At 38.4% G+C, this 21,826-nt stretch overlaps 3 protein-coding genes and 1 pseudogene across 6 annotated transcripts; 1 reads left to right on the plus strand and 3 right to left on the minus strand.

Annotated features, from left to right (window-relative positions):
• Positions 1–7,314: 7,314 nt before the first annotated feature.
• On the minus strand, positions 7,315–8,566 carry LOC112083019. The gene is made up of 2 exons (XM_024150740.1): positions 8,270–8,566; positions 7,315–8,172 (listed from the first exon to the last, which is right to left on the minus strand). The coding sequence occupies exons 1-2, from the start codon at positions 8,564–8,566 to the stop codon at positions 7,315–7,317; spliced, it is 1,155 nt and encodes a 384-aa protein (XP_024006508.1).
• Positions 8,567–11,069: 2,503 nt separating this feature from the next.
• On the minus strand, positions 11,070–12,530 carry LOC18010595 (uncharacterized protein At1g28695). Of its 3 annotated transcripts, none has more exons than XM_024150563.1 (3): positions 12,440–12,530; positions 11,912–12,312; positions 11,070–11,575 (listed from the first exon to the last, which is right to left on the minus strand). In XM_024150563.1, exons 1-3 carry the CDS (start codon positions 12,528–12,530, stop codon positions 11,075–11,077), a joined length of 993 nt encoding a protein of 330 aa, XP_024006331.1. In that variant the 3' UTR covers positions 11,070–11,074. The 3 variants fall into 3 exon arrangements, with proteins under 3 accessions (XP_024006331.1, XP_024006330.1, XP_006393526.1); XM_024150562.1 differs by having other exon boundaries at positions 11,912–12,289; positions 12,381–12,530; XM_006393464.2 differs by having other exon boundaries at positions 11,912–12,301; positions 12,381–12,530.
• A 1,745-nt stretch (positions 12,531–14,275) lies between these two features.
• LOC18010465 (protein OSB1, mitochondrial) lies at positions 14,276–16,818 on the plus strand. 2 transcript variants are annotated; one of them, XM_024150247.1, is made up of 4 exons: positions 14,276–14,655; positions 15,152–15,284; positions 15,425–15,512; positions 15,774–16,818. In XM_024150247.1, exons 1-4 carry the CDS (start codon positions 14,324–14,326, stop codon positions 16,682–16,684), a joined length of 1,464 nt encoding a protein of 487 aa, XP_024006015.1. In that variant the 5' UTR covers positions 14,276–14,323; the 3' UTR covers positions 16,685–16,818. The 2 variants fall into 2 exon arrangements, with proteins under 2 accessions (XP_024006015.1, XP_024006016.1); XM_024150248.1 differs by having other exon boundaries at positions 15,164–15,284.
• Positions 16,782–20,440, minus strand: LOC18010463 (annotated as a pseudogene).
• Positions 20,441–21,826: the final 1,386 nt, after the last annotated feature.

Here is a 21,826-nt window from a genome sequence, read left to right on the forward strand (position 1 = left end):
CATCTAAACCCGAAAATTTATAAGCAGAAATACCGTAGACAAACAGGTACAACGGTTATACGCACCGTTAAAGTCGTTAAAGCAGTTACTTAAATGAAGTCGTTTCAAATATAATCGTAAAAAAAAAATCACATACATAGTAGACATCGATAGTAAACTTCCACAATAGACTTCTTGACAACAATAGCAGCTTTTTCCTCCTATTCTGGAGCCTTCTTGTTATTGTCCTGGTGAATCTTCGACGTCTAAGTGAGAGACATAAAGTTTAGTAAATAAAACTGTTAATATTGTATAGGACATTATTAGATGAGTTTAGCTCAACTTAAACAATTCGGTAGGGTATGACCAGGTTGCTTGCACTGTGAGCAGTTGTATAGTTTGTGCAGCTTCCTTAGCTTTTTGCTTTTCTTCCTAGCAATTTCTAGCCATGATTGCCACCGAGACTTCTTCAGTCTGCCTGGTTTGCGGCGAATGTATGGTGGCAGACATATTGATAATTGGATTCCTTGGACCTCTGAAATTTGGGGATATATGTTGGCGGAGTATGCAGCAAACAAGTAGTTTTTTTAGTAACTCGGACATACAAGGGAATCCACAGCTATCCCACCGGCTAATGCAGTTGCAATAGCATGTGAACATGGGATCTTCTCGATATAAAACACACCACATTCACACATTCCATGTTCCAAATCAACAATAGAATCTGTGGTTCCTCCTTTCACATAGTATCTCCAAGTGTCAATTTGGTCCACCTCCATTGCATCTGCATAATGTCCATAAATCGCCAGCAAATACTCCACTCCCCGAGTATTATGTGTTGTGAGACTCAAAGCATCCTCTCTGCATTTTAAAAATCACCGACCGAGCTTCTCTCGTATGAAATCCAATAGGAGTGAAATGCGGTAGCCACGGGCCTTCTTAAGTGTAGCATTTATAGACTCTGCGACATTGCTAGTCTTAATATTGTATCTGTCTCCAACAAAATGAACTCAGGACCAAAGGGAGACATCGGCTTCTTCCAAATAGTCAGCAAGGTCAGGCTTGATCTATCTCAGCTCCGCCATGTACCGGTTGTAGTCATAGAGGTTGTAAGCATAAGCCACACGTTTTACCAAGTACAGCAACTGCTTCCCCCTAAACTTTGTTACTATGTTATGTTGTAGATGGTAATAGCATATCCCTCGTTTTGCCCATGGGTGATGTGTGACTTGATGTGTTGTGGGGGTTGTCAAGTTTTACCCTAATTGAAATCAATAGCCGCAAGTGCACATCTGATCGATTGTAGTACTTAGGGATCGAATCCACAGGGAAGGAGGATCTTTTCCTGCAAAAAGCCTTTGAAATAAGTATAAAGTAAGGAAATCTAGAACCAGAACGGTTTTGTGGGGGTTTGGTAGTGTGTTTAAAATGCAAAAACGAGATATTAAAAGAGAATACGGGAATTAAATGACGTAATAACTAAACTTAACGAAAATGACTAAAAATGTAAGAAACGGATATCTAATTGCTTAAATGAAAATGAACTAAAAAGGAAAGACAATATTGAACTAAAGCTTGAAAGAAAATCGGTGTAAATCAATGGGAAAGAAGGCGTTGGGCTTCAGGGAAGTTTTCTCAGGGGTACGAACGATTCAAAACATTGCTAGAGAGTAAAATTGATAAGATCTTAGCTTAAACTTTTCGAACTGGAGTCACGGACGTATGAATACGCCACTGTCGTGATCATAGACAACTATCTCTCTCAACCCTGACCAGTAGGTTTCCACTCTGGCCCTGGAAGAGAAGAGATGCATTATGTTTAAGACTCGTCCTAATTCACAAATCGCCCATAGGTAGGTTTTCACTCCTATGTTTGTTTTGCTCTCCCAAACTAGATCTGATACCTGATGAACACTTTCGTGTCACCAAGCATCTGGATCAGATTGTAGTTCATGAAGCTACTCTCATGCAGTAAAAACGAATTCAGAAGAAAAAGTTCTAAGATTCGGCTCAAAAGCTCATGGAATCCTCATCGAACATATAAATCCCCATCGAAAATCCCTTAATCCCAACAATAAAACTACTCAGACATAAAGAATGAAATCAAAGACATAGTATTAAGAAGTAGAATAGAAACCGAAATTGAAAAAGAAAGAACAAGGGTTCAATAGAACAAATCTCTCTCTCCCTAAAAGCTAAAGCAAAAAAAATAAAAGTATGAAGTAAATATTTCGGTGGTGATGGGTTACACTCCTTTTAGGGTTCCTAAGACATGTATTTATAGTGCTCAAGACCTCTCTAGACGTCACTTAGGGTTTCTCCAAATGTGGGCTTCAGAAATGGGCTTTTTGGGTTCGGAGGTTGATGGCCGCGGTCAGGACAAGTGTGACCGCGGGGAATGAGTGGTTTGCCGCGGTCGGGATGCTCCTGACCGCGGGAAATTGCTTGTTGGCCGTGGGTGGAAGTGCTTGCCGGCTGGTTTACGGGACATCTTGCTCTTCGTGTATCTTTTGATTGAACCGTTGGATTGCCAAGTTGTAAAGTGCACTGAAAAGCTGATACTTCCATCTTTAAGGTCTCCAAATTTGAGCTGGATCAGACGGTGAGAAGGCCTTCAATCAGGGGTGAACTTCTGACGGTTTGACTCTGAGCTGAAATCTGGTTTTCTATCCATTTTGTTAAGCTTTTTCCTAAGTTACCTGAAAAGAGTCTTGGAACTACAAATACTAGAAAAACGTAATAAAAGTACTTAAAAAAAATTAAAAACATAGAAAAAGTATTTCAAAACGATCCATAAAAGTGGTCAAAATACGGTGTTATCAACTCCCCCAGACTTAAACCTTTGTTTGTCCTCAAACAAAGCAAAAGCCTAAACTGGTTAAGCGAAAACAAAAATAGGGAATGCACAAATCTCATAGACATGAACTCCTAAACTAGGACCAAAGATATATAGTGCATCAATCCACAACTTAGTCTAGAAAATTCTCACCAATGCACAAGAGATACTAGTCCACTTTTTCCGTCATGCAAAACTTAAACAATTTAAATCTTGATTCCAGTCAACTAGCTCTCTACATTCATTAAGTTCAATAGTGAGTTCTCATTAAAGACATCATCCAGGGTAGACGGCGTTTGGCATTAAAGGGCTATTTAAATGGTGGAGTTAAAGTGTTTTGGGTTACCTGAAGATCTGGAGGATGCAAGATAATATGCAAAACCGCAAGAGAGATAAGGACCTGTTGATGACCACAGTTTTCAGTCATTTCTTCTTGCCAAATGTTGTTGCATAATCCTTCCTCCTTTGTTGTAAACAGCTGTTCCCCCAGACTTAGATTCTTTTCGGGAATCAGAAAACAATCTCCAAAACTCCATAAAATCGAACTCCAGTTGCCTTGGGACTTAAAATTCGACCTCTCTAGACTCTCTAAGGCTTTTATTTCCTTTCTTTTCTTATTTTCGGATTTTTTTTTTTCGAATAGGAAATGCCTTTTAAAGAGAGAGAGAGACTAGAGGACGAGATTGTACCAAAATTTGAGATTTTTCTAAGGCAAACTGAGTTTCTCTGGTGTTGAATCCTTCCGGGAACTTTTCCGGCAAATCGCAGGTCTCTGTCCTTAGTGACTGAAAACTGTGTCGTTCCTCTTTCTTTCCAACGTTTTTACACTTATCTGCATATAAGACAATAGAAAACAAGAGTGCATGTGGTTTGAAAGAGGATTGGTTAAGGTGGGGAACTAGCTAAAGATGAACTAGCCATTCAGGATCAACAAAGAGTGGTAAAAGGATAAAGGAGTCCTGAATGTATGATTCGTTTCCCTGGTCTAATGCTTCAATGAGAAAATTAAGTCCAAATTAAGTCCAAATAAAACAGAGCTAGTGTATCCCTTCATCTAAATCGAAATCATTCAAATTCCTCTGGGGTACTTCGTTTCAGATGTGCTTAACTACTGCCTAGTCTAGTCCTAAAATCATGAATGAGCAAGTCACTAGGAACATTCTAAAGCACACAGTCAACTATCATTGATTCATGTTCACCATTCCCTTTAAAACGTATTTTGTTTTGAAAACCGGTTTTGAAAAACTTTAAGAAAAATGCAAAAAATGTAGCTAATGCAAGACTCATGAAAGAAAAGTGGTTAGAAAGGGATGAAATCCTTCCCCAGACTTAATCACACTGTCCTCAGTGTGAAACAAGTCGAGATTGGATGAGAAAAATGCATAGATAATCGAATTGGTAAGGACAAAGAGAACTTACCTGGATCCGGGATGCTGGTGGAGATGAACCGTATTCATTCGAAGGGGTTTGGGAAGGTGATTAGGTGGTGATGAAGGTGGTGGAAGGTGATGAATGAGGTGGAGGGTGATTGGTGAGGTGAAATGAGGTGAAAGCGGTGGTTTGGGGTCGGGTTTGATGTCAACGACCAAGTGCCGCGGTCAGGGGCTGCACGACCGCGGCAAACCATTGCTTGGCCGCGGTCAGGACTACGCGACCGCGGTTGAAGGGGTGTTTCCCGCGGTCCGAACACCTGCAACCGCGGGGGCTTATATCGCGGCCTCTTCCTGCTTCTCCTTGATTCCTGCTGGGCCGAGCAGTCAGGTACCATCCTTCTTTTTGGTTCTTTCTGGTTTTTTGATTTTTTGGCTTTTTTGTTTTATAAGAAACACCTGAAACTAAGAAAAGAAAAAGAAAGAAAAATTCTAAAGAAAACAATACCTAAATGGGTTGCCTCCCATTAAGCGCTTTTGTTTTAAGTCGTTTAGCTCGACTTTTGGTCTTGGACGTGACTTATTCCAATGAAGAAGACCTTGTCCTGAGACAAGTATTTTTCGACATCTCCTTGCTTTGCCTAGCAGGTTCTTTGTCACTCCAAAGTTCTTCTTCAAACTCTTCTGTTGCAGAACGTTTTCCTGTTTTGCTGTTGTATAGGACAGCTTCTGTGAAGACATCTTTGTCGATATTAGCAAATGAAATCCTCCGGTTTGGCCAGTCCATTATAGCTCCGGAAGTTGCTAGAAAAGACCATCCGAGAATCACTGGATAAGTTGCATCTCTCGTCTCGAGAATGTAAAAGTCGACAGGCACTATGCAATCTCCTATTCTCAAAGGAATTTCATGAGCTATTCCTTGAGGTGTTGCATTTGAATCATCAGCTAGGCTAATCTTTGCTCTAGTCCTGTGCAGGTGTTTAATACCAAGTCTCAAAGCAATTGCCTTGGACATCATGTTAAGACAAGCTCCAGAATCACAAAGCACGTTTTTAAACATTTCTCCTCTAATAGAACAAGAGATAAGAAACTGACCTACACCTTCGATTTTATGAAGTGTTCGAACAGGTTTACCTCTTCTGGCATGATTGAACAAGTCTTCTATCTCAGGGATTGATTCTTTGCTCTCACAAAAGTAGTGGCCTATCATAAAGTCCTTGCAAGCTCTCGCAAACGTGATTCCTTCAGACAAATTTCGAACCACATCATTGAATTCATCGAGCTTCTCTTTGCTGATTTTGTTGGTGTAGTGGCTGCAGTCTTCAGGTCTTTGAAGGTGGATTGAATAGATTGCAGCATCAGGTGATGTTCTGGGAAAAGTCATACGTCTGGCCCTCACAAAATAGGTTCGGATATCCTCCTTTGTCTCTTTGCTGTACCTAAAGAAAACTTGCAAACAACCAAGATGCCATATATCATCGAAATCTGTGTAATGAGGGATCGATTTCACAAACTTGTTGAATTCAATGAGCCTTTCTCTGAAGATTGGTGCTCCTAATTCCGCCATTTTGTCTGGATTCCCTCCTTCTATGAATAGACGATAGTCTTCATCTTCGAGGTAGTTCCCTTCATATTCATCCTCATATGCTAAAACTATGTTGCAAGGGAGTACCTCATTTTCTTCTTGAGATGTTTTGGAGCTGATAGCATACACCGTTTGCTCATGAAGAGGGGCTTTGACCATCCCAGCAGATGTATCAAATAAGCATTGACCTGTAGGAGTGGAAAAGGGCTGAAAGGTATCTGACGGAGCATTTGCCACGGGTAGAGGCTTCACGACCGCGGGTGAGGAGGGTTTTTCCGCGGTCAGGATGCTCACAACCGCGGTTGGAAGCTTGTTGGCCGCGGTCACGAGAGTTCCGACCGCGGGAAGGAGGCTCCGAGTTGTTTCCTCCGTTTCGTCTGCTCCTTTGCCATCTAAACTGATTTCTGCACCTTCTAACTCTGTCTTCTCCTCTTTTAGGCTAAGATCTTCGATGAGAAGCGTCGAACCATTCGTTTCACGTCCTTGCATAAGCATCTGGATCAGATTATAGTTCATGAAGCTACTCTCATGCAGTAAAAACGAATTCAGAAGAAAAAGTTCTAAGATTCGGCTCAAAAGCTCATGGAATCCTCATCGAACATATAAATCCCCATCGAAAATCCCTTCATCCCAACAATAAAACTACTCAGACATAATGAATGAAATCAAAGACATAGTATTAAGAAGTAGAATAGAAACAAAAATTGAAAAAGAAAGAACAAGGGTTCAAGAGAACAAATCTCTCTCTCCCTAAAAGCTAAAGCAAAAACAATAAAAGTATGAAGTAAATATTTCGGTGGTGATGGGTTACACTCCGTTTAGGGTTCCTAAGACATGTATTTATAGTGTTCAAGACCTCTCTAGACGTCACTTAGGGTTTCTCCAAATGTGGGCTTCAAAAATGGGCTTTTTGGGCTCGGAGGTTGATGGCCGTGGTCGGGACAAGTGTGACCGCGGGAAATTAGTGGTTTGCCGCGGTCGGGATGCTCCTGACCGCGGGAAATTGCTTGTTGGCCGCGGGTGGAAGTGCTTGCCGGCTGGTTTACGGGACATCTTGCTCTTCGTGTATCTTTTGATTGAACCGTTAGATTGCCAAGCTGTAAAGTGCACTGGAAAGCTGATACTTCCATCTTTAAGGTCTCCAAATTTGAGCTGGATCAGACGGTGAGAAGGCCTTCAATCAGGGGTGAACTTCTGACGGTTTGACTATGAGCTAAAATCTGATTTTCTATCCATTTTGTTAAGCTTTTCCCTAAGTTACCTGAAAAGAGTCTTGGAACTACAAATACTAGAAAAACGTAATAAAAGTACTTAAAAGCAATTAAAAACATAGTAAAAGTATTTCAAAACGATCCATAAAAATGGTCAAAATACGGTGTTATCAATGGGAAAACAGTTTGACAAGCTTTCTTAATAGAAAGATGTCTGTCAGAAACTATCACCAAAGGATAACCATCTGAGACACATTCACGCAGTTTTGAGAAAAACCATTCCCATGAAACATCATCTTCGCCATCAACAATTCCAAAGGCCAAAGGAAAAATCTAAAAGTTTCCATCTTGTGCGGTGGCAACCAACAAAGTACCTTCGTATTTCCCTGTTAGATGACATCCATCAACCACAATAACTCTTCTCATGTACTGAAAACCGGCAATCGATGCTCCAAATGCGAGAAATAGATATTTGAATTTGTTATTCGAATCTACATGAAGAGCTGATACAGTTCCCGGATTGGCTTTGTTCACTGAATGTAGGTAAGCTGGGAGACTCGCATATCCATCTTCAGCCGTTCCCCTGACCAATTTTTGGGCATATATCAAAGATCTGTATGAAGTAGTGTAATCCATCTTGATGCCAAACATATGCTTCATTGAAACCCTGACATGTTCTGGTATAATTCCATCAATGATGCCCAAATGGCTTATAAACAGCTTGACAATATACTTAGGAGTAGACTTCCCACGCTGAGCCTTTCGATGACCTATTGAACATGTGTGGTCTTTCACATATTTTGTCACCCAAAAAGTGGATGCATAATTCTTCACGCTCGCTCTAACCATCCAAGCACATCCTTCCACTCGACATTTAGCCACAAACAGGGTCTTGGTAGACTTCTTTGTTTTAAAAGCAAATTTTAACATTATCGCAGTCAATTTAACCTCTGATAACAGCTTCTCCTTTGTAGGGAAACTTGCCCTAACATATATATTATCAGACCATGACATGGGCGTGCTTCTGGTTTCACCATATCTGTTTCTGACATTTTCAATACAGACTTCATCTTCATCTTTCACTTTACCGTAGACACTGTAATCTTCTCTGTCAGAGTAAGCTGCATCGTCGACATCTTCTCCATCCTCGTTCACATCAGAACTGTCTGCCTCATCATCGGTAGGAATGTTCTGAATTTTCCTCAGACTCCTCACCTAAATCTTCATCTGATCCTTCCTGATTCTCCTCAGTATCCATCTCCACTCGACTGGACACACAAAGACGTACCATATGCACTCTGCTTAACGCAATCAAGCTTGAAATTTGTCTATCGTTGGTGACATGCATTGGAGGTGTATCTGGAGCCATAGTTTGCAACATTGAGACTGGTAGTGAGTAGGTTAACTTGATGAGCTCAGTCTTCTTGCCCAAGTTATAATCATCTCGCGCCTTCTCAGTAAGCTCCCCCAAGGTGCAACCATCGTTCAAAAACCACATTCTTCCACCTTTGCCCATGTCAACAACAAAATGCCATGAATTCTCCTCAATCTTCCACTCCCCATACACAACTGGAATTTGAGCCATTCTCTGAAAAAAATAACCATATAAACCATATTATATTAGCAAACACTGCATACAGACTTTTTGTATCAAGAGTAGACTTCTCCCGAAAAGAACATTAGTAGACTACACGATAAGTAGCTTAAAAATCGAAACTTCTGATTCAACAATAAATATCGAATGAAATGAAATGAAATGAAACTCACTGGGTAGTTCAATCACTTACTAAGAAGCAATTCTAATCCAAAAAATTTGAAAAATATTTTATAAATTTGCCTAAAACGCATTTTTTTAAAAACGCCAAAAAGTATACTTCTACGACAGACTTTAAATGTAGACTGGAGGAGAGGTCTGCTTTTTCATAGAGAAGTCTACTAATGAAGTCTACTAAAGAACAAGTCATTTTTGCAATTGACCAATCTGTTGACTTTTCCTTCAGTAGACTTCAGAATTAGACTTCCGTCCAAAAAGGTTACTTTAGCATTTGACCGATGTATTGACTAACAAAGTAGACTTCTATTGTAGACTTCATGTAAGAGTAGACTTCTCTGACAGTCTCCTTTTGAAGTCTACTTTTTTAATAGAAGTCTACGAAAAAAATAGGTTATTTTTGCATTTGAATTTTTTTAATAGACTTCACAATGAAGTCTACTCAAAAAAGGATTCCTTCTAAGTTTGACCGAAAAATGTAAGTAGACTTCACAAAGAAGTCTACAGAAGTTTTTCGGAATTTTTTTAATTTTTTAATTTCTTAAAAACCGTAGTCAAACACTAAAATGACCTATACGTTTTTGGTCAAACTACAAAAGTAACTTTAAGGTAGACTTCTTCTGCAGACGTAAACAGTAGACTTCATACGGAAGTCTATATCCAAAAGTCAAAATACGGTCAACTACAAAAATAACCTCTTTTCTTTAGTAGACTTCTTGAGCCTTCAAACGAAGTCTACTAAGCTTTTTTTTGTTTTCAAAGGATGTCGAGTAGACTTCTCGTGAAGTTTAACGAAGTCTACTTTTACGAAGTCAATTGCAAAAATAACCTTATGTTGACTAGTAGACTCCAGTATACTTCACGAGAAGTCTACTTTCGCGATATAAAAACTGAAATGTGGAGAAATTGAAGTGCGAGGATTACCTTTAACAAAATTGAGCTCGCCTAAGGTTCTCTTAAGCATCCAGAACTCAGGATTTCACCGAAAATAAACAACCCAGGTGTCGAGTAACCACAAAATCACCGAAAATGCATGGCCCGACGCATTGTAACTTAGCCCAGATGTTTTGTAGAAGAAATTATGAAAGAATGAGCAAGGTTATGAGTGAATGAGCTCAGATATTTACTTATTACAGCTTTAAAATTGGTTGAGAAGCATTTATTCTCATTTCGTGGTTGCTCATGGTGGTTGAAGGAATTGAAAAAGATAGCATTTTCGTAAATAAATGATCTTTAGGAGGACCAATGAGACTTTACCAAAATTAAAGAAAAATCGAAATAATAGATGTATAATGACATTTTCGTTAATAGTTTAGGTGGAAGGATAAAATTAAGAGAAAATGGCAAAAGTTGGAGAAAGAAAAAAAAGAGGTTAGTTTGGTGCTTAATTTTGAAATATAGATTAAATCTGAAACTTTTTTATTATTAGTATATAATATGAAAGAGGAATACAAAAGTCTGTATGAAAATAGATCGTAGAAAGGCCAAAGAAATTATAAAATCTTACAAAACAAAAACTGCTGAACTAGAACATTTCCAGCTAAATCCAAGAAATGCCAAAGCAGAGGCAATGGACAGGAGCAAGAAAAGACAAAGTAGCGATTCTGTAGTTCTTTTCATAACAAAACTTTTTTCTTCTTAGTCTCTTTGACAATTTTTTTTCTTTTTAAAAAAATATATTAAGAGATCTTTAATTTTCACTATGTATTTTTGATTACATTTTATTTTCTTTAATTCCGTTTTCCATCTTTTCTTTTTACATATTTTTTGTATTTCCATATTAAACTATATTAATAAATTAAGAAAGCATATCACACTTTTATACTTTCGTTCACACTTATTCTAGTATCCGGTCTAAAAAATAAACGTCTTACACTTCTTGGTTAGAAAAAACGTACAGATATACATAATGGTAAAAAATTAAATTAATCACAACGATATAAGAAGTTACGTTACAACGGTCATATTTACTCATTGCCTTGACAAAGCATCCTTATTCGTAAAGATTATTTTCTTATAAACATTTTGGAATGGGTAAGGTAGATTTTTTTTTTTTTTTTTTTTTTGGTAAACAGGTAGATTTTAACTGAAGGTAGTAGTAATCTTATACATGCTATTAATTAGTTGTGTACTTAGCTGTAAGTTGTAACCAAGAGCTATAAACAATACTGTTGTAGCACAAGTAAGTTAGAATACGACTGGTAATTACTTGTCACAAGGGAACAAGCTAGGATTATTATGTTCAAGAAAGAAGATATGAAGTTAACTAATTATGTTTTGTATATATAACAATTTCATTAATTAACATAAAGGGGAAGAGTGTCAGTGCTTGGGGATATAGTGGTTATCATTCCATGAACCCGAACACTTAGCATGAGGGCTCCACTTGTTGTTGACATGTGAGGCTTTGTAGCGTTTCCAGTCATGGAGAACAAGAGTAAGATCAAAGACTTTGGCAGTGATGTGGCGGCAGCAGTTGGCGTGGACCGTTGTGACAGCCCCCATGTCGGGACTGTCTTGGCAGAAACCGCTGAATTCGTTGGTGTTGAGGAAGCCAACGGAGAGGCCGAGCTGATCGAAGAAGCCCGAGTCGAGTAGATTCTTGAGGACGTCTTGTTCCTTCATGCCTGTCACGTTGAGCCTCATGTCGTACCATTTTTGAAAGAGGGAGATGGTCTTGTTGTTGGACCGGACGTGGTAGAAACCCGTGTTGATCAAGTGTCCATCTCCCACGTTGTTGTTGTCCACGCTTATCTGCATATCCAAGCTCCCGTTGTTGCTTAGCCGGGAAAAAGGACTCCTTAACCACATCACGTCCGTGTCCTGATAAAATTTTAAAATCAATACTATAAATATGCAATTCCAAAAACCTTATCAAAAGTGTGTTGCCACCTTTGCAAGATTTTGTTAGCGCATGAGTTCGTTAAGAATAATAGAAAAAAATTTAAAAAAAAACCCTAATTAATTCTACAAAAATAAAAACGCTACAAAATAACATGTTGGAAAAAACACTTCCGATAGTTTTTGGACCGTCGGTCGTCGGAAAATACCCTTTGAAAAACGATTAAAAATAAAAAAAAAACCTAAAAAATTATCGACGATTTTAGTACAGAACAAAAACAAATCAACCTATTTTCTTGTAGTGTAATAAAGTCTAACCGTGAAAATTAGATGGTAGCCACGGCGGAGGACGTCTAGGAGCAAGCGAGTCCTCCTCCACATCATCTCAATGAAATCAGGTGACATGTATACTTTCTCTCCCTCCAAGTCAACCCCATCCGTCTCCATCTTGTAGCATTGGAGCCTCCTGAAACGACAACGATCATAGGCCGTTTGATCCGCTGCCACCACCATCAGATGGTCAAGAAGCGGCAGAGTTCCCTCTCCTTCCCAAAAACTCTCCAAGAACAAATCAAACATCGTCCTCTCTCCTTTAACATCCTCCACATACGCTCTGTTAACCACCGTTATTATCACCGTCTTGTTGTTTCCTGCCGCCGCCTTGTCTAGCACCGCCTCTAGCTCGTCCACCGGAAACTCTATATTTCTCTGTCCACCAACTTAATAATATCAATATTATTATCTCAATTAATTATTCAACACTCCAATATATTATCAAATAAGTTACCAGCGGCTGAGGAGTGTTGGCATTGTGTTGAATATCGGAGATAAGATTGGAAATCGAACGTGGTGAGGAGAAGCTGATATATAAGGCGCCGGCGAAGAGGAGTGCAACGGCCACGGCGAGGTTGTTGGAGGAGTTATTGCAGAGAGGCATGTTTTTCTTTTTTTTGGTTATCGGATTATTAGGAGTTGGAGACTCACGTATCTTATGTGCCCTATCTCTCTTACTTGATTCCTTTTAATTTGTACATAACAGTAAACCTATTAAGATAAGGAAATTAACCTAGTGTATTTATAGAAGGGTCCATATACGCCAAACTTTTTTTATTTGTCAATGGTATATACCAAACTTTTTTTTTTTGTTAATGGTAAACCAAATTTTGGTGGTCCCAACTCGCAAGTTAATGTCTTTGATCTCACTCTTGTGAAATTTAGTGTAAACGATAAGTGAAAATTTTTAATGTAATAAACGATTTAAATTAGAATGTAACTTAACTATAACAAGTCAAAATATATTGAAATGTTTTATATCAATAATGTTTTAGTTTGTCGTAAACATTCTTCCAGTAAGTCTGTAACAATCCTAAGAATTCACTTTTAACAAGACAATTTAAACACGATTCTGCAGGTTTTTTGCCGATCAACAAAAATCCGCGGAATGAAAAGATACACATAAAAACGTAAACTGTGTATTCGCTTAAAAAAAGAATACAAAAGAAAAATCATTCCGCAAAAAAAACTTATAAATAAATTAATCTATTCTGCAATATTTTTTCCGTCATTTCGCAAAATTAGCCTTAACCAATTTGCGGATACATTTTCATATATATTATGATATATGGCTCACTCAAACAAAAATTCAGTGAAACAATTGTGGCTCACATTATATATTGCTAGATCTAAACTTTTATGATTTAAATGTTATGTTTTTTTACAATTTTCTTATTATGAATCTTATTGGTAATACACATATTTTGATGCTACAAGCAGGCTCAGCTCAAATAATATTTGATTCCTATGTTGAGTACTTTACTCTCTTTTCGAAAACCTGATTTATATTATTGTAAATTTAAAAATTATAGCCTTACTTCTACAAATTAATTTTTCAAAATTCAAGGCCTTAATTACCTTGTAAAAAATTGATAGAAGATAAATAGTGATATCACATTTTTGAACTAACTTCTTACCGCTTTACTGATTGGTTATAGAAAGACATTGTACATAATACCACAACGTCACCAATCGTAACCTATATAATGTAGTTACATGCTGAATAAGGATTCTCTGTCTAATGTAGTATGTTACAAACTTACAATACTGTTGGTGGTACGCTCCGCTCCCCGGTCCGGACCGGTTAAAGACCGAGATCGGCCCAATTGACTCCGGTTTACGATGGTCTTAGCCGAAATGGGTCTGGCGTGACAGCGCGGCCCATCAAGGAGAGGCCCAGCGACGAGAGGCGATGAGAACCGAGCGAGAAGCCCTAGAACGTCTCCTCGTTTGCGTACTATAAATAGTAGAATTGTTACTGTAGAAGAGATCTTTTTTCGGACCCGGAGAATAAAGACCTGAATATTGTATCGAGTTCGTCGAGAATCCTCCGAACTGAACGAACGGTAACTAAGAACTTAAATAAAATTTGATCGACTTAAGATCTTTCGAACTCAAATTACCGGACCGACCTCGAATAGTTGAATACAGTAATCAACAAATACCATCTCATATTTGGTAAAACATTCCAAACCTAAGTATGAATCCAACAGTATCAAAAGACAATTTAGAAAAAAAAAAGTTTAGAATGCAAATCTATTGGGTCAAAAACAATAATGGGCCTCTATGATCAGGCAAAACCCAAACCCCAGAATTCTCCTCCGTCTCCGACGATCAAGTCGTCGAGACAAAAAAAATTGCCCGCCAAGTTAACCCTAAATTCGCACCGCCGTGTAGATGAACACGTTCAGACTCGGAACCTTGATCCGACGCACTGCTTCCCAGATTTCTTCAAATCAATTCCTTCGATTCTCCGGATCCTTTGCGTCAATTTCTAAATCTCGTTTCTTTTCCAATGAAGCTGACGGCGAAAGTGCGGTTTATCACCACGCGCGTTTGTTCAGGAAACCACTATCAATCGGTTTCACATCCAATCTTTCCAACTCCGTGAGCCTTATGGGTTTCGTTAATCGACCCATTCGAGTCATCGACACTGTTGAACCCGATAGGTTCGGTGTTTCCACTTTGCTTAGAGTGAAAGACCCGCGTGATCAGAATCGGAGCTTTAGGTCAGGTTTGTTCAATTTCAGTTTCTTGCTCGACTATGTAGTTTCAGTTTCCACTTTGCCTATAGTGAAAGACCCGTGTGATCAAAATCGGAGCTTTAGGTCAGGTTTGTTCGATTTCAGTTTCTTGCTCGACTATGTGTGGTTTCAGTTTTTGTTCATAGTATGTGCCTTAATAGACGAGTAGGGTTCATGAGTTTGGGATTAAAAAACTAACTCCTGGGATTTATTATGCGATGGTTAGTCTTGTTACTAAATCTTATGATGATCAAAGTTTTTATATACTTATGGCACAGTGTAGATTCATAGTTCCTAAATCTTGTGATGATCAAAGTCTTATATTCCAATAGCACAGTGTAGATTCATTTGAGGATTGGTTAGAGTTGGATTCTGATTGCAATTTGCATAGCTCTCAGAGTTTAGGATTGATGTGGTTAGCCATAATTATGAATTTAGAGTTTAAATTTGTGCATCCTTTCTTGTTTGATTTAATTGACAGTATACCTCTTAGCATGTGGGATGCGATGGCAAGGAAGTGCATTGCGCATCTGAAGCCAAATGATTTCATACATGTCTCGGGCCGCCTTGTTTCTTTCGGCAATGAAAATAGCAGCTTAGGTTTAAAATACCAGGTTCTTGTTTCTTCTTGACCCATTTATCACAAACTCAAGATCCGAGTATATATATGTTACTGGCAGCTTCATGTATCTGTAATGTTAATGTATTTATTCTGTGTGTAGCTAAGATTTACCAGACTCGTTGATTATTGCAGGTTAAAGTGACAGAGGTGAATTATGTGATGGCTCCACCAAGTCATGTCTTAGTTTCTCAGACACCCCAAAAGCCAAAATCAGAAACAGGTTATTATCATATCTTCTACTCATCAAATGACTCTACTGATAATGTATATGAAGCTGAATGATTCCACATTGATTAAAAGAACCTTGAACCATGCTGAATCCATATTTGAAACAGGTTTATATCTTCTGGTTATGAGTAAGTTTTCATTCGGTAGTTTTGAATGTTGACTATCGAGAGTTGCATACAGTTTACAAGAACATATCATAAAAAAAAATTCCGCTGACTTGACCTTGTTTCTGTGCGTTTGGTGTCACTTAAAGTGGCGAGAGAATATGGTATAGAAGAATCCAAGAATGGTAAGATTCACTTGTGGGAAGCCTTCTTTGCGAACCCAGACGAGTGGTCGGACAACAGGAGAAATAAGAAGAACCCGAAGCAGCCTGACTTCATGCGTAAAGGTACAAGGGAAGCTCTCTGGCTTGACTCAGATATACCGGTTTGGATCACTAGACAACTTGAATTGTTTGACCAGAGAAGACCAGATGGTATAGAAGAATCCAAGAACGATGAGATTCACTTGTGGAACGCCTTCTTTGCGAACCCAGACGAGTGGTGGGACAAGAGGAGAAATAAGAAAAACCCTAAGCAGCCTGACTTCAAGCACAAAGATACAAATGAAGCTTTCTGGCTTGGCTCAGATACACCGGTTTGGGTCACTAGACAACTTGAATTGTTCGACCAGAAAAGACCAGATGGTATAGAAGAATCCAAGAACGATAAGATTCACATGTGGGAAGCCTTCTTTGCGAACCCAGACGAGTGGTGGGACAAGAGGAGAAATAAGAAGAACCCAAAGCAGCCTGACTTCACAAACAAAGATACAGATGAAGCTCTCTGGCTTGGCTCAGATACACCAGTTTGGGTTATTAGACAACTTGAACTGTTCGACCAAGGAAGAGCAGATGGTATAGAAGAATCCAACAGTGCTGAGATTTACTTGTGGCAAGTCTTCTTTGCGAATCCACAGGAATGGTGGGACAACAGGAGAGATAAGCTCAACCCGAGATGGCCTGACTTCAAGCACAAAGATACAGGTGAAGCTCTCTGGCTTCACTCAGATACACCGGTTTGGGTTAGTAGACAACTTGAATTGCTCGACCAGAGAAACGCAAACAAGAGCTGCTATGATCAAAAACAAACACGTCGTGGCAATCTTGCTGACTGGCTTTAGGACGAGATGTTCTTGGCATATTGCTAAGTGTGTTTCATCAGCTTATGTTTATTATCTTAAGAGTTAGAGAAGTAACCATCTTAAACCGTTTATACAGAAAAGGCAGTGTCTATTAGTATTTTTTGCCAACACTATACTTAGAATGCTACACTCCACAGCCAAAACTCTAATCACAGCCAAAACTGAACTTTACGAGTTCAAATTTCAATTTGATTCTTAAAAATAAAATTAAAACTAAAACAAACCGAAATGGCACCCTATTGTGAACAAAAATAAAATAAAAAAATCTGCTATTGGAAGAATTTTGGATAGACCTAACCTAAACCAGAAAACCAAACCGGTTTACTAACAAACCATGTCTAGCACACCAGTATCAGCCATCTTTTCCAAATCTTCGTGTGTTATCAGAGTTTTCATGCCCATAGATAGTACCCGCCTTATCGTACGGTTGAGCCATTTTTTTAGAAACTGCACAAAACCCAATTTTTTTAACTTACTACGTTCTTAATGCTCATGGTAATACTTAGTGGTAAGTAATAAGTGAATTCAAGGTCTCTTACCTCTTTAGCAATGGGGATAGCCATGTCAGTGCTTAGATTCAAGTGTGCATCACCCAGATGCGAAAGTATCCAAATTGGGTAATTTGGACCGCTTATCGTGACGGCTATATCTGCAAGTTTAAACATGAATGGGCAATCTTCAATTAGAGCAAAGAGAAGTGAGATCATAAACGAAACATAAGCATATCTGTCTTTGTTCTATTCTACGAATTTCTTCCCATTCCTAAGCAACTAACAGTAAGAACCACGTTTACTAAATAGCAAGAACCTAACTGACCAGACTCAGAGAGAGGGAGTCTTTAAGAAGTATGTATATACCTCTTGTCTGCAAATATCATCATACCATAATCAGCCTTTGACCGGATTACTCGTCCTACACATTGAGCTATTTGCCTCTGTTTTGTGGCAAAAAGTTAATATTAGTCGCAAACAGATAAAAGATTAATATCCGTAAGATTATATAATTTTAATCATACCAAGGCATCAAAAGTTAAGAAATCGTCTTCCTTTATTTGAAATGTATCACGCAGATACTCCAATCGTGCGAGTAATATCCTGATTTTTTTATTCCCTTTTTCGTTTTAGCATCTCCCACATATGATTGAAAATATGGAACCAGGAAACGAGAAAATCATAGGATAACTTACTTGCTTAATGTATATTGAAAAGGTACTCCAAACATTACAACCAGTCTTCCATAATGACGATCAAAATCGATACCTTCAGCAACTTTTCCCCTGCCATTCAAATACAAAACTTTGATCAATGTCTTTGAAATTCCCAAACAATGTAGCCCCAACAGATAGTTTTCTTTTCACCTGGCTACAGAGAAGAATACTGCACCTCTTCCGCAGTCGCAAGCCCTGCGATAATTATCCAGTGCCGATGTTGTTTCTACAGCATCTTGTGACTCAAGGAAGACAAGTTTCTGCTGCCTTGTTTCCTACATAAAATTAAGAGCAATGGTCACCACAGGAAACAAAGTATACGCTAATGACTCTAGCAACTAAAAATACATTTAGGTATCATTTAAAGATTAAGCGTAGAAGAAGTCCTTACGTGTAGAATTCCAGTTTCATTCCATGTAGCAATAATGCTTTCCATGTATGAATAACTAATAAAGAAGCACACAACTCCATCAGGAACAATAGATACCATCTCTAACAAAAGCTTTCCGTAATTCCTCACAACGCCAGGATCACTTCTCATGTCAAATTTGGTGCTAACAGGAAGCTGATCACTGAAAAAAAAAAGTAAGAAAATTAAAAGATCACTTAACGTAAATACATAAAAGACAAAACAACAACGTCACTGTGCGTACCTTCCTCGAGTTAAAACCATAGGGCAGATGCAGTCTCGCGTCATTGACATCTTAAAGCTTCGACTAACAACAGGATTGAAACTAAGAAGACGTGGATACAGATCAATTGGACTCAGGGTGCCTGATGTAATCACTACTGATTGGAAACGGTCAAACACCGGTTTTATAGCCAGAGACGCATCATGACAGCTCAACTAAGAAACAAAAAGGAGATATGTTTCAGATACATTTCTCAATAAGATGGTATAACTTTACATTCGAGTGATCGAGTCACAACATGTGAAAACCAGAGAAACATACTGACCTGCAATATAGGATCTGAAACATGAGGCATTCTCTCTTCATAAGGCTCAGTGATGACGGAAAACCCACGCGCATATGTCCCAACAAGAGTTGCAAAGTCGCACACTCTCTGGATAGGCAAAAACTCATCTGCCTCTGTAATTTCAAGGGTTAACATGAGAGAGCGGAGACGGTCATAACAGAACTTGAGCGTCTTCTGCTCAATTCCAGCCCGAGAAGTAAGCGATGATACAAAGCTAACAGTGCTTTCTTTCTCCACGTTCTCAGCATCCAGCCGTGCTTCCAAGTACTGAAGTAACCATCGTAAAACATGCACAAAATGCTCAGCTCGTCTAATATTTCCCGGGACAGCTTCCTCTAGAATATCCTGGGGCAGTGCAGGGTTTGCAAGCCATTGATCCGTTCCTGCAGAAAACAAAAACATATTTTTTGTGTCAAGTTCACATATAGAACCAACGCATCACCTTTCTTACCAGATACGTCCCCTCTCAGTGCTAAACCCTGAACCAGTCGGTTGTATTCAGCTTGCAATCTTCCTGCATCTGAAGCCTTGAACCTTCATTACCAGTTAGACAATCTTTAACCAAGACAACTATAAACCATAGGGATCACTAAACAAGACAGAGTCATGTTCTTTCAAGTTGCTGACAAGAGCGTTTGTAGATTTTAAGTTCCCTAAACTTTCACTTGCTTGAGAAGAGGCAAACTCATAAAACCAGATCTTTTATGGGTACATCCATATGGGATCAGAAGAATGGCCCTACCTATAGAATTCTTGCCTTAGCTTATTAAGATTCCGATTAGCTCCTTGAAGAGTAAACCTCCTCACAGTGACGCTGAGTGCATCAATACACACGTTATCGATGTTATGTGCCTCGTCAAACACTACAACAGACTCGTTCTGTAACTCCTTGGATATAGTTCCAGCGACCTTAGGATCCAGCAGATACTGGTAGCTACACACAATTACATTTGCAAACTTAACCATGTCTAGCAAGGAAGTAAGGACACACACACACACACACACACACACACACACACACACACACACAGAGTTGTACATTCGGATTCTCCGATGCCCTAACCCAACTAGCCGTCCGTTTCCTACACGCGGCATCGACGGAATCACGATTCTCCTCCGCCGCCGCCAAAACCTTAGGGTTAACGCAGAGATTCTTCCGGGAGGAAAGACCAATTGAAAGGATCTTGGCTTGGTCGCCGAGATGGCGTACTTGGTAGTCGTGGAGAAGCTTGAGCTCAGCTAGGGTTTTCTCCATTTGGGGGACAGTACGAGTGCAGTAGACGAGCTTGATCGGAAAATCGGTACGAGAGAGACGGTAGCTTGTGATGAGAGAGAGAAGGGCGATGGTTTTGCCGGTTCCGGTGGGCATCTCGAGAAGACAATGTCCCTTAGCGTCTAGTGCTCGCTTCAATTCAACCATGTATTCGAATTGTTCTGGGTATATGTAATCGTAAGGGAAGCAGACAGTTACGTCTTCGATTTTGAAGATCATCTTCTTCTTCCTCGTGATCGACAGAGCCCGGTTTGAACATCTCCTAGAGATTAAAATTGGTAATTACATTAATTCCTAATGGATTCTATTGATTTTAAATCTGCTGTTAATAAGTGAAATATTAGAAAAGTGTACGATCAACTTAAAATTTAATACGATGTATTTTTTATAAAATTTATGAGCAAGCGTATATAAATTTGATGGTTGAAGAATGACTGCAGCTAACTCATCGGTTCCGTGGTGAGTTGTTTCAGGGGACAGTAGAGCAACCACGGTTCGAGAAGTAGAGCATTGCACCGCATATATCAACATATGCATGTGTGTGTGTATGTTATATATATATATATATATTATATATTTGAGTCCAATGGAGGTATTCTAAAGTACCTTTTTCAATTCTTTTGGTCGTCAGACAACCATTTCCTATATTTCATGTGTTAGAAATTACATATAGAAATGGAACTGTTGATTTGAAAAAAAAAAAGAAAGGATGTTATCGATATTAGTATTTAACAAAAGATGTAGCGGAAGCTTTGAGTCCTCTAATCACCACTCATGATGGCTCTCATTTTACTAAATACTAGATGATTACCCGTGCAAATGCACGGAGTCTTTTTAATGTTTTTTAAAATATTTTAAAGCTTTTTTGTAACTTTAAATAAACTCAATTCAAAATTTTTTTTAAGGTTATCATATACATATAAAAAAAAGTTGTTATTTAGTTCTTTTAAAAGTAATTTTTTATCACTTTATTTTTAGCTATTATTTTCTTCAAAGAAGCTAATCAAACACATATTATACTAAACAAAATCTAGAGTTGATAATCCAACAAATACTAAGTATAAAATATCAACTTATGGTTATAAACTCAAGAGGCATATCCTATAAATAAATAGATAAATTTATTTGGATTTTCCTATTTTAATTGGTAAAGTATTTCATAAACTCTTCTGAAATCAAAAATGAATATAATGGAGTTCTAACTAATATCCCAAATTGTATTAAACCCATGACCACTTTTCTTCACCAAGTTTTTAGTATGAAATCACTATAGATCTTACGTTGGAGATAGTCTTCTATGCTAAATCTTTCACTTGAATTTAATCGCTACCTTTAATATTCGTTAACTAAAGCGAATTTAAAAACTATCAGCCCAAATTTTCTCAAAGTGACGTCTTATGGTTTCATAGTTCCATATGCTAAATCTTAAGAACATTTGCATGCTTGAAAATATTACCGAGGCTTTGGTCACACAATTTCATCCTCTTAACATCTGTTTTACTTTTTGGGATATTTTACGTAGAAGTAGAAAACTTTGGTACAGAAAATTGGCATATAAGCCCAAATCTACAACTTTAGGCAAAGAAACATATAAAAAATTCAAAACAAATTAAAAATCCAAATCCTACAATTATGAAATTCGTCTGAAAAGACTACAGAATAC

The sequence above is a fragment of the Eutrema salsugineum genome, unplaced genomic scaffold (genome assembly GCF_000478725.1).
Source record: "Eutrema salsugineum unplaced genomic scaffold, Eutsalg1_0 scaffold_7, whole genome shotgun sequence".
Taxonomy (NCBI): Eukaryota; Viridiplantae; Streptophyta; class Magnoliopsida; order Brassicales; family Brassicaceae; genus Eutrema; species Eutrema salsugineum.

What these genes read in the sequence shown, in the direction of transcription:
- LOC18010595 (XM_006393464.2), bottom strand. Translation starts at nt 12,530, where the DNA reads ATGCCTCTCTGCAATAACTCCTCCAACAACCTCGCCGTGGCCGTTGCA. An exon ending in CCAACACTCCTCAGCCGCTG is followed by an intron (nt 12,302 to 12,380) that starts GTAACTTATTTG and finishes GTTGGTGGACAG; the next exon opens with AGAAATATAGAGTTTCCGGT. An exon ending in GCTACCATCTAATTTTCACG is followed by an intron (nt 11,576 to 11,911) that starts GTTAGACTTTAT and finishes AAATTTTATCAG; the next exon opens with GACACGGACGTGATGTGGTT.
- LOC112083019 (XM_024150740.1), bottom strand. Translation starts at nt 8,566, where the DNA reads ATGGCTCAAATTCCAGTTGTGTATGGGGAGTGGAAGATTGAGGAGAAT. An exon ending in CGTTAAGCAGAGTGCATATG is followed by an intron (nt 8,173 to 8,269) that starts GTACGTCTTTGT and finishes AGGAAAATTCAG; the next exon opens with AACATTCCTACCGATGATGA.
- LOC18010465 (XM_024150247.1), top strand. Translation starts at nt 14,324, where the DNA reads ATGAACACGTTCAGACTCGGAACCTTGATCCGACGCACTGCTTCCCAG. An exon ending in GATCAGAATCGGAGCTTTAG is followed by an intron (nt 14,656 to 15,151) that starts GTCAGGTTTGTT and finishes TTTAATTGACAG; the next exon opens with TATACCTCTTAGCATGTGGG. An exon ending in GCTTAGGTTTAAAATACCAG is followed by an intron (nt 15,285 to 15,424) that starts GTTCTTGTTTCT and finishes TGATTATTGCAG; the next exon opens with GTTAAAGTGACAGAGGTGAA.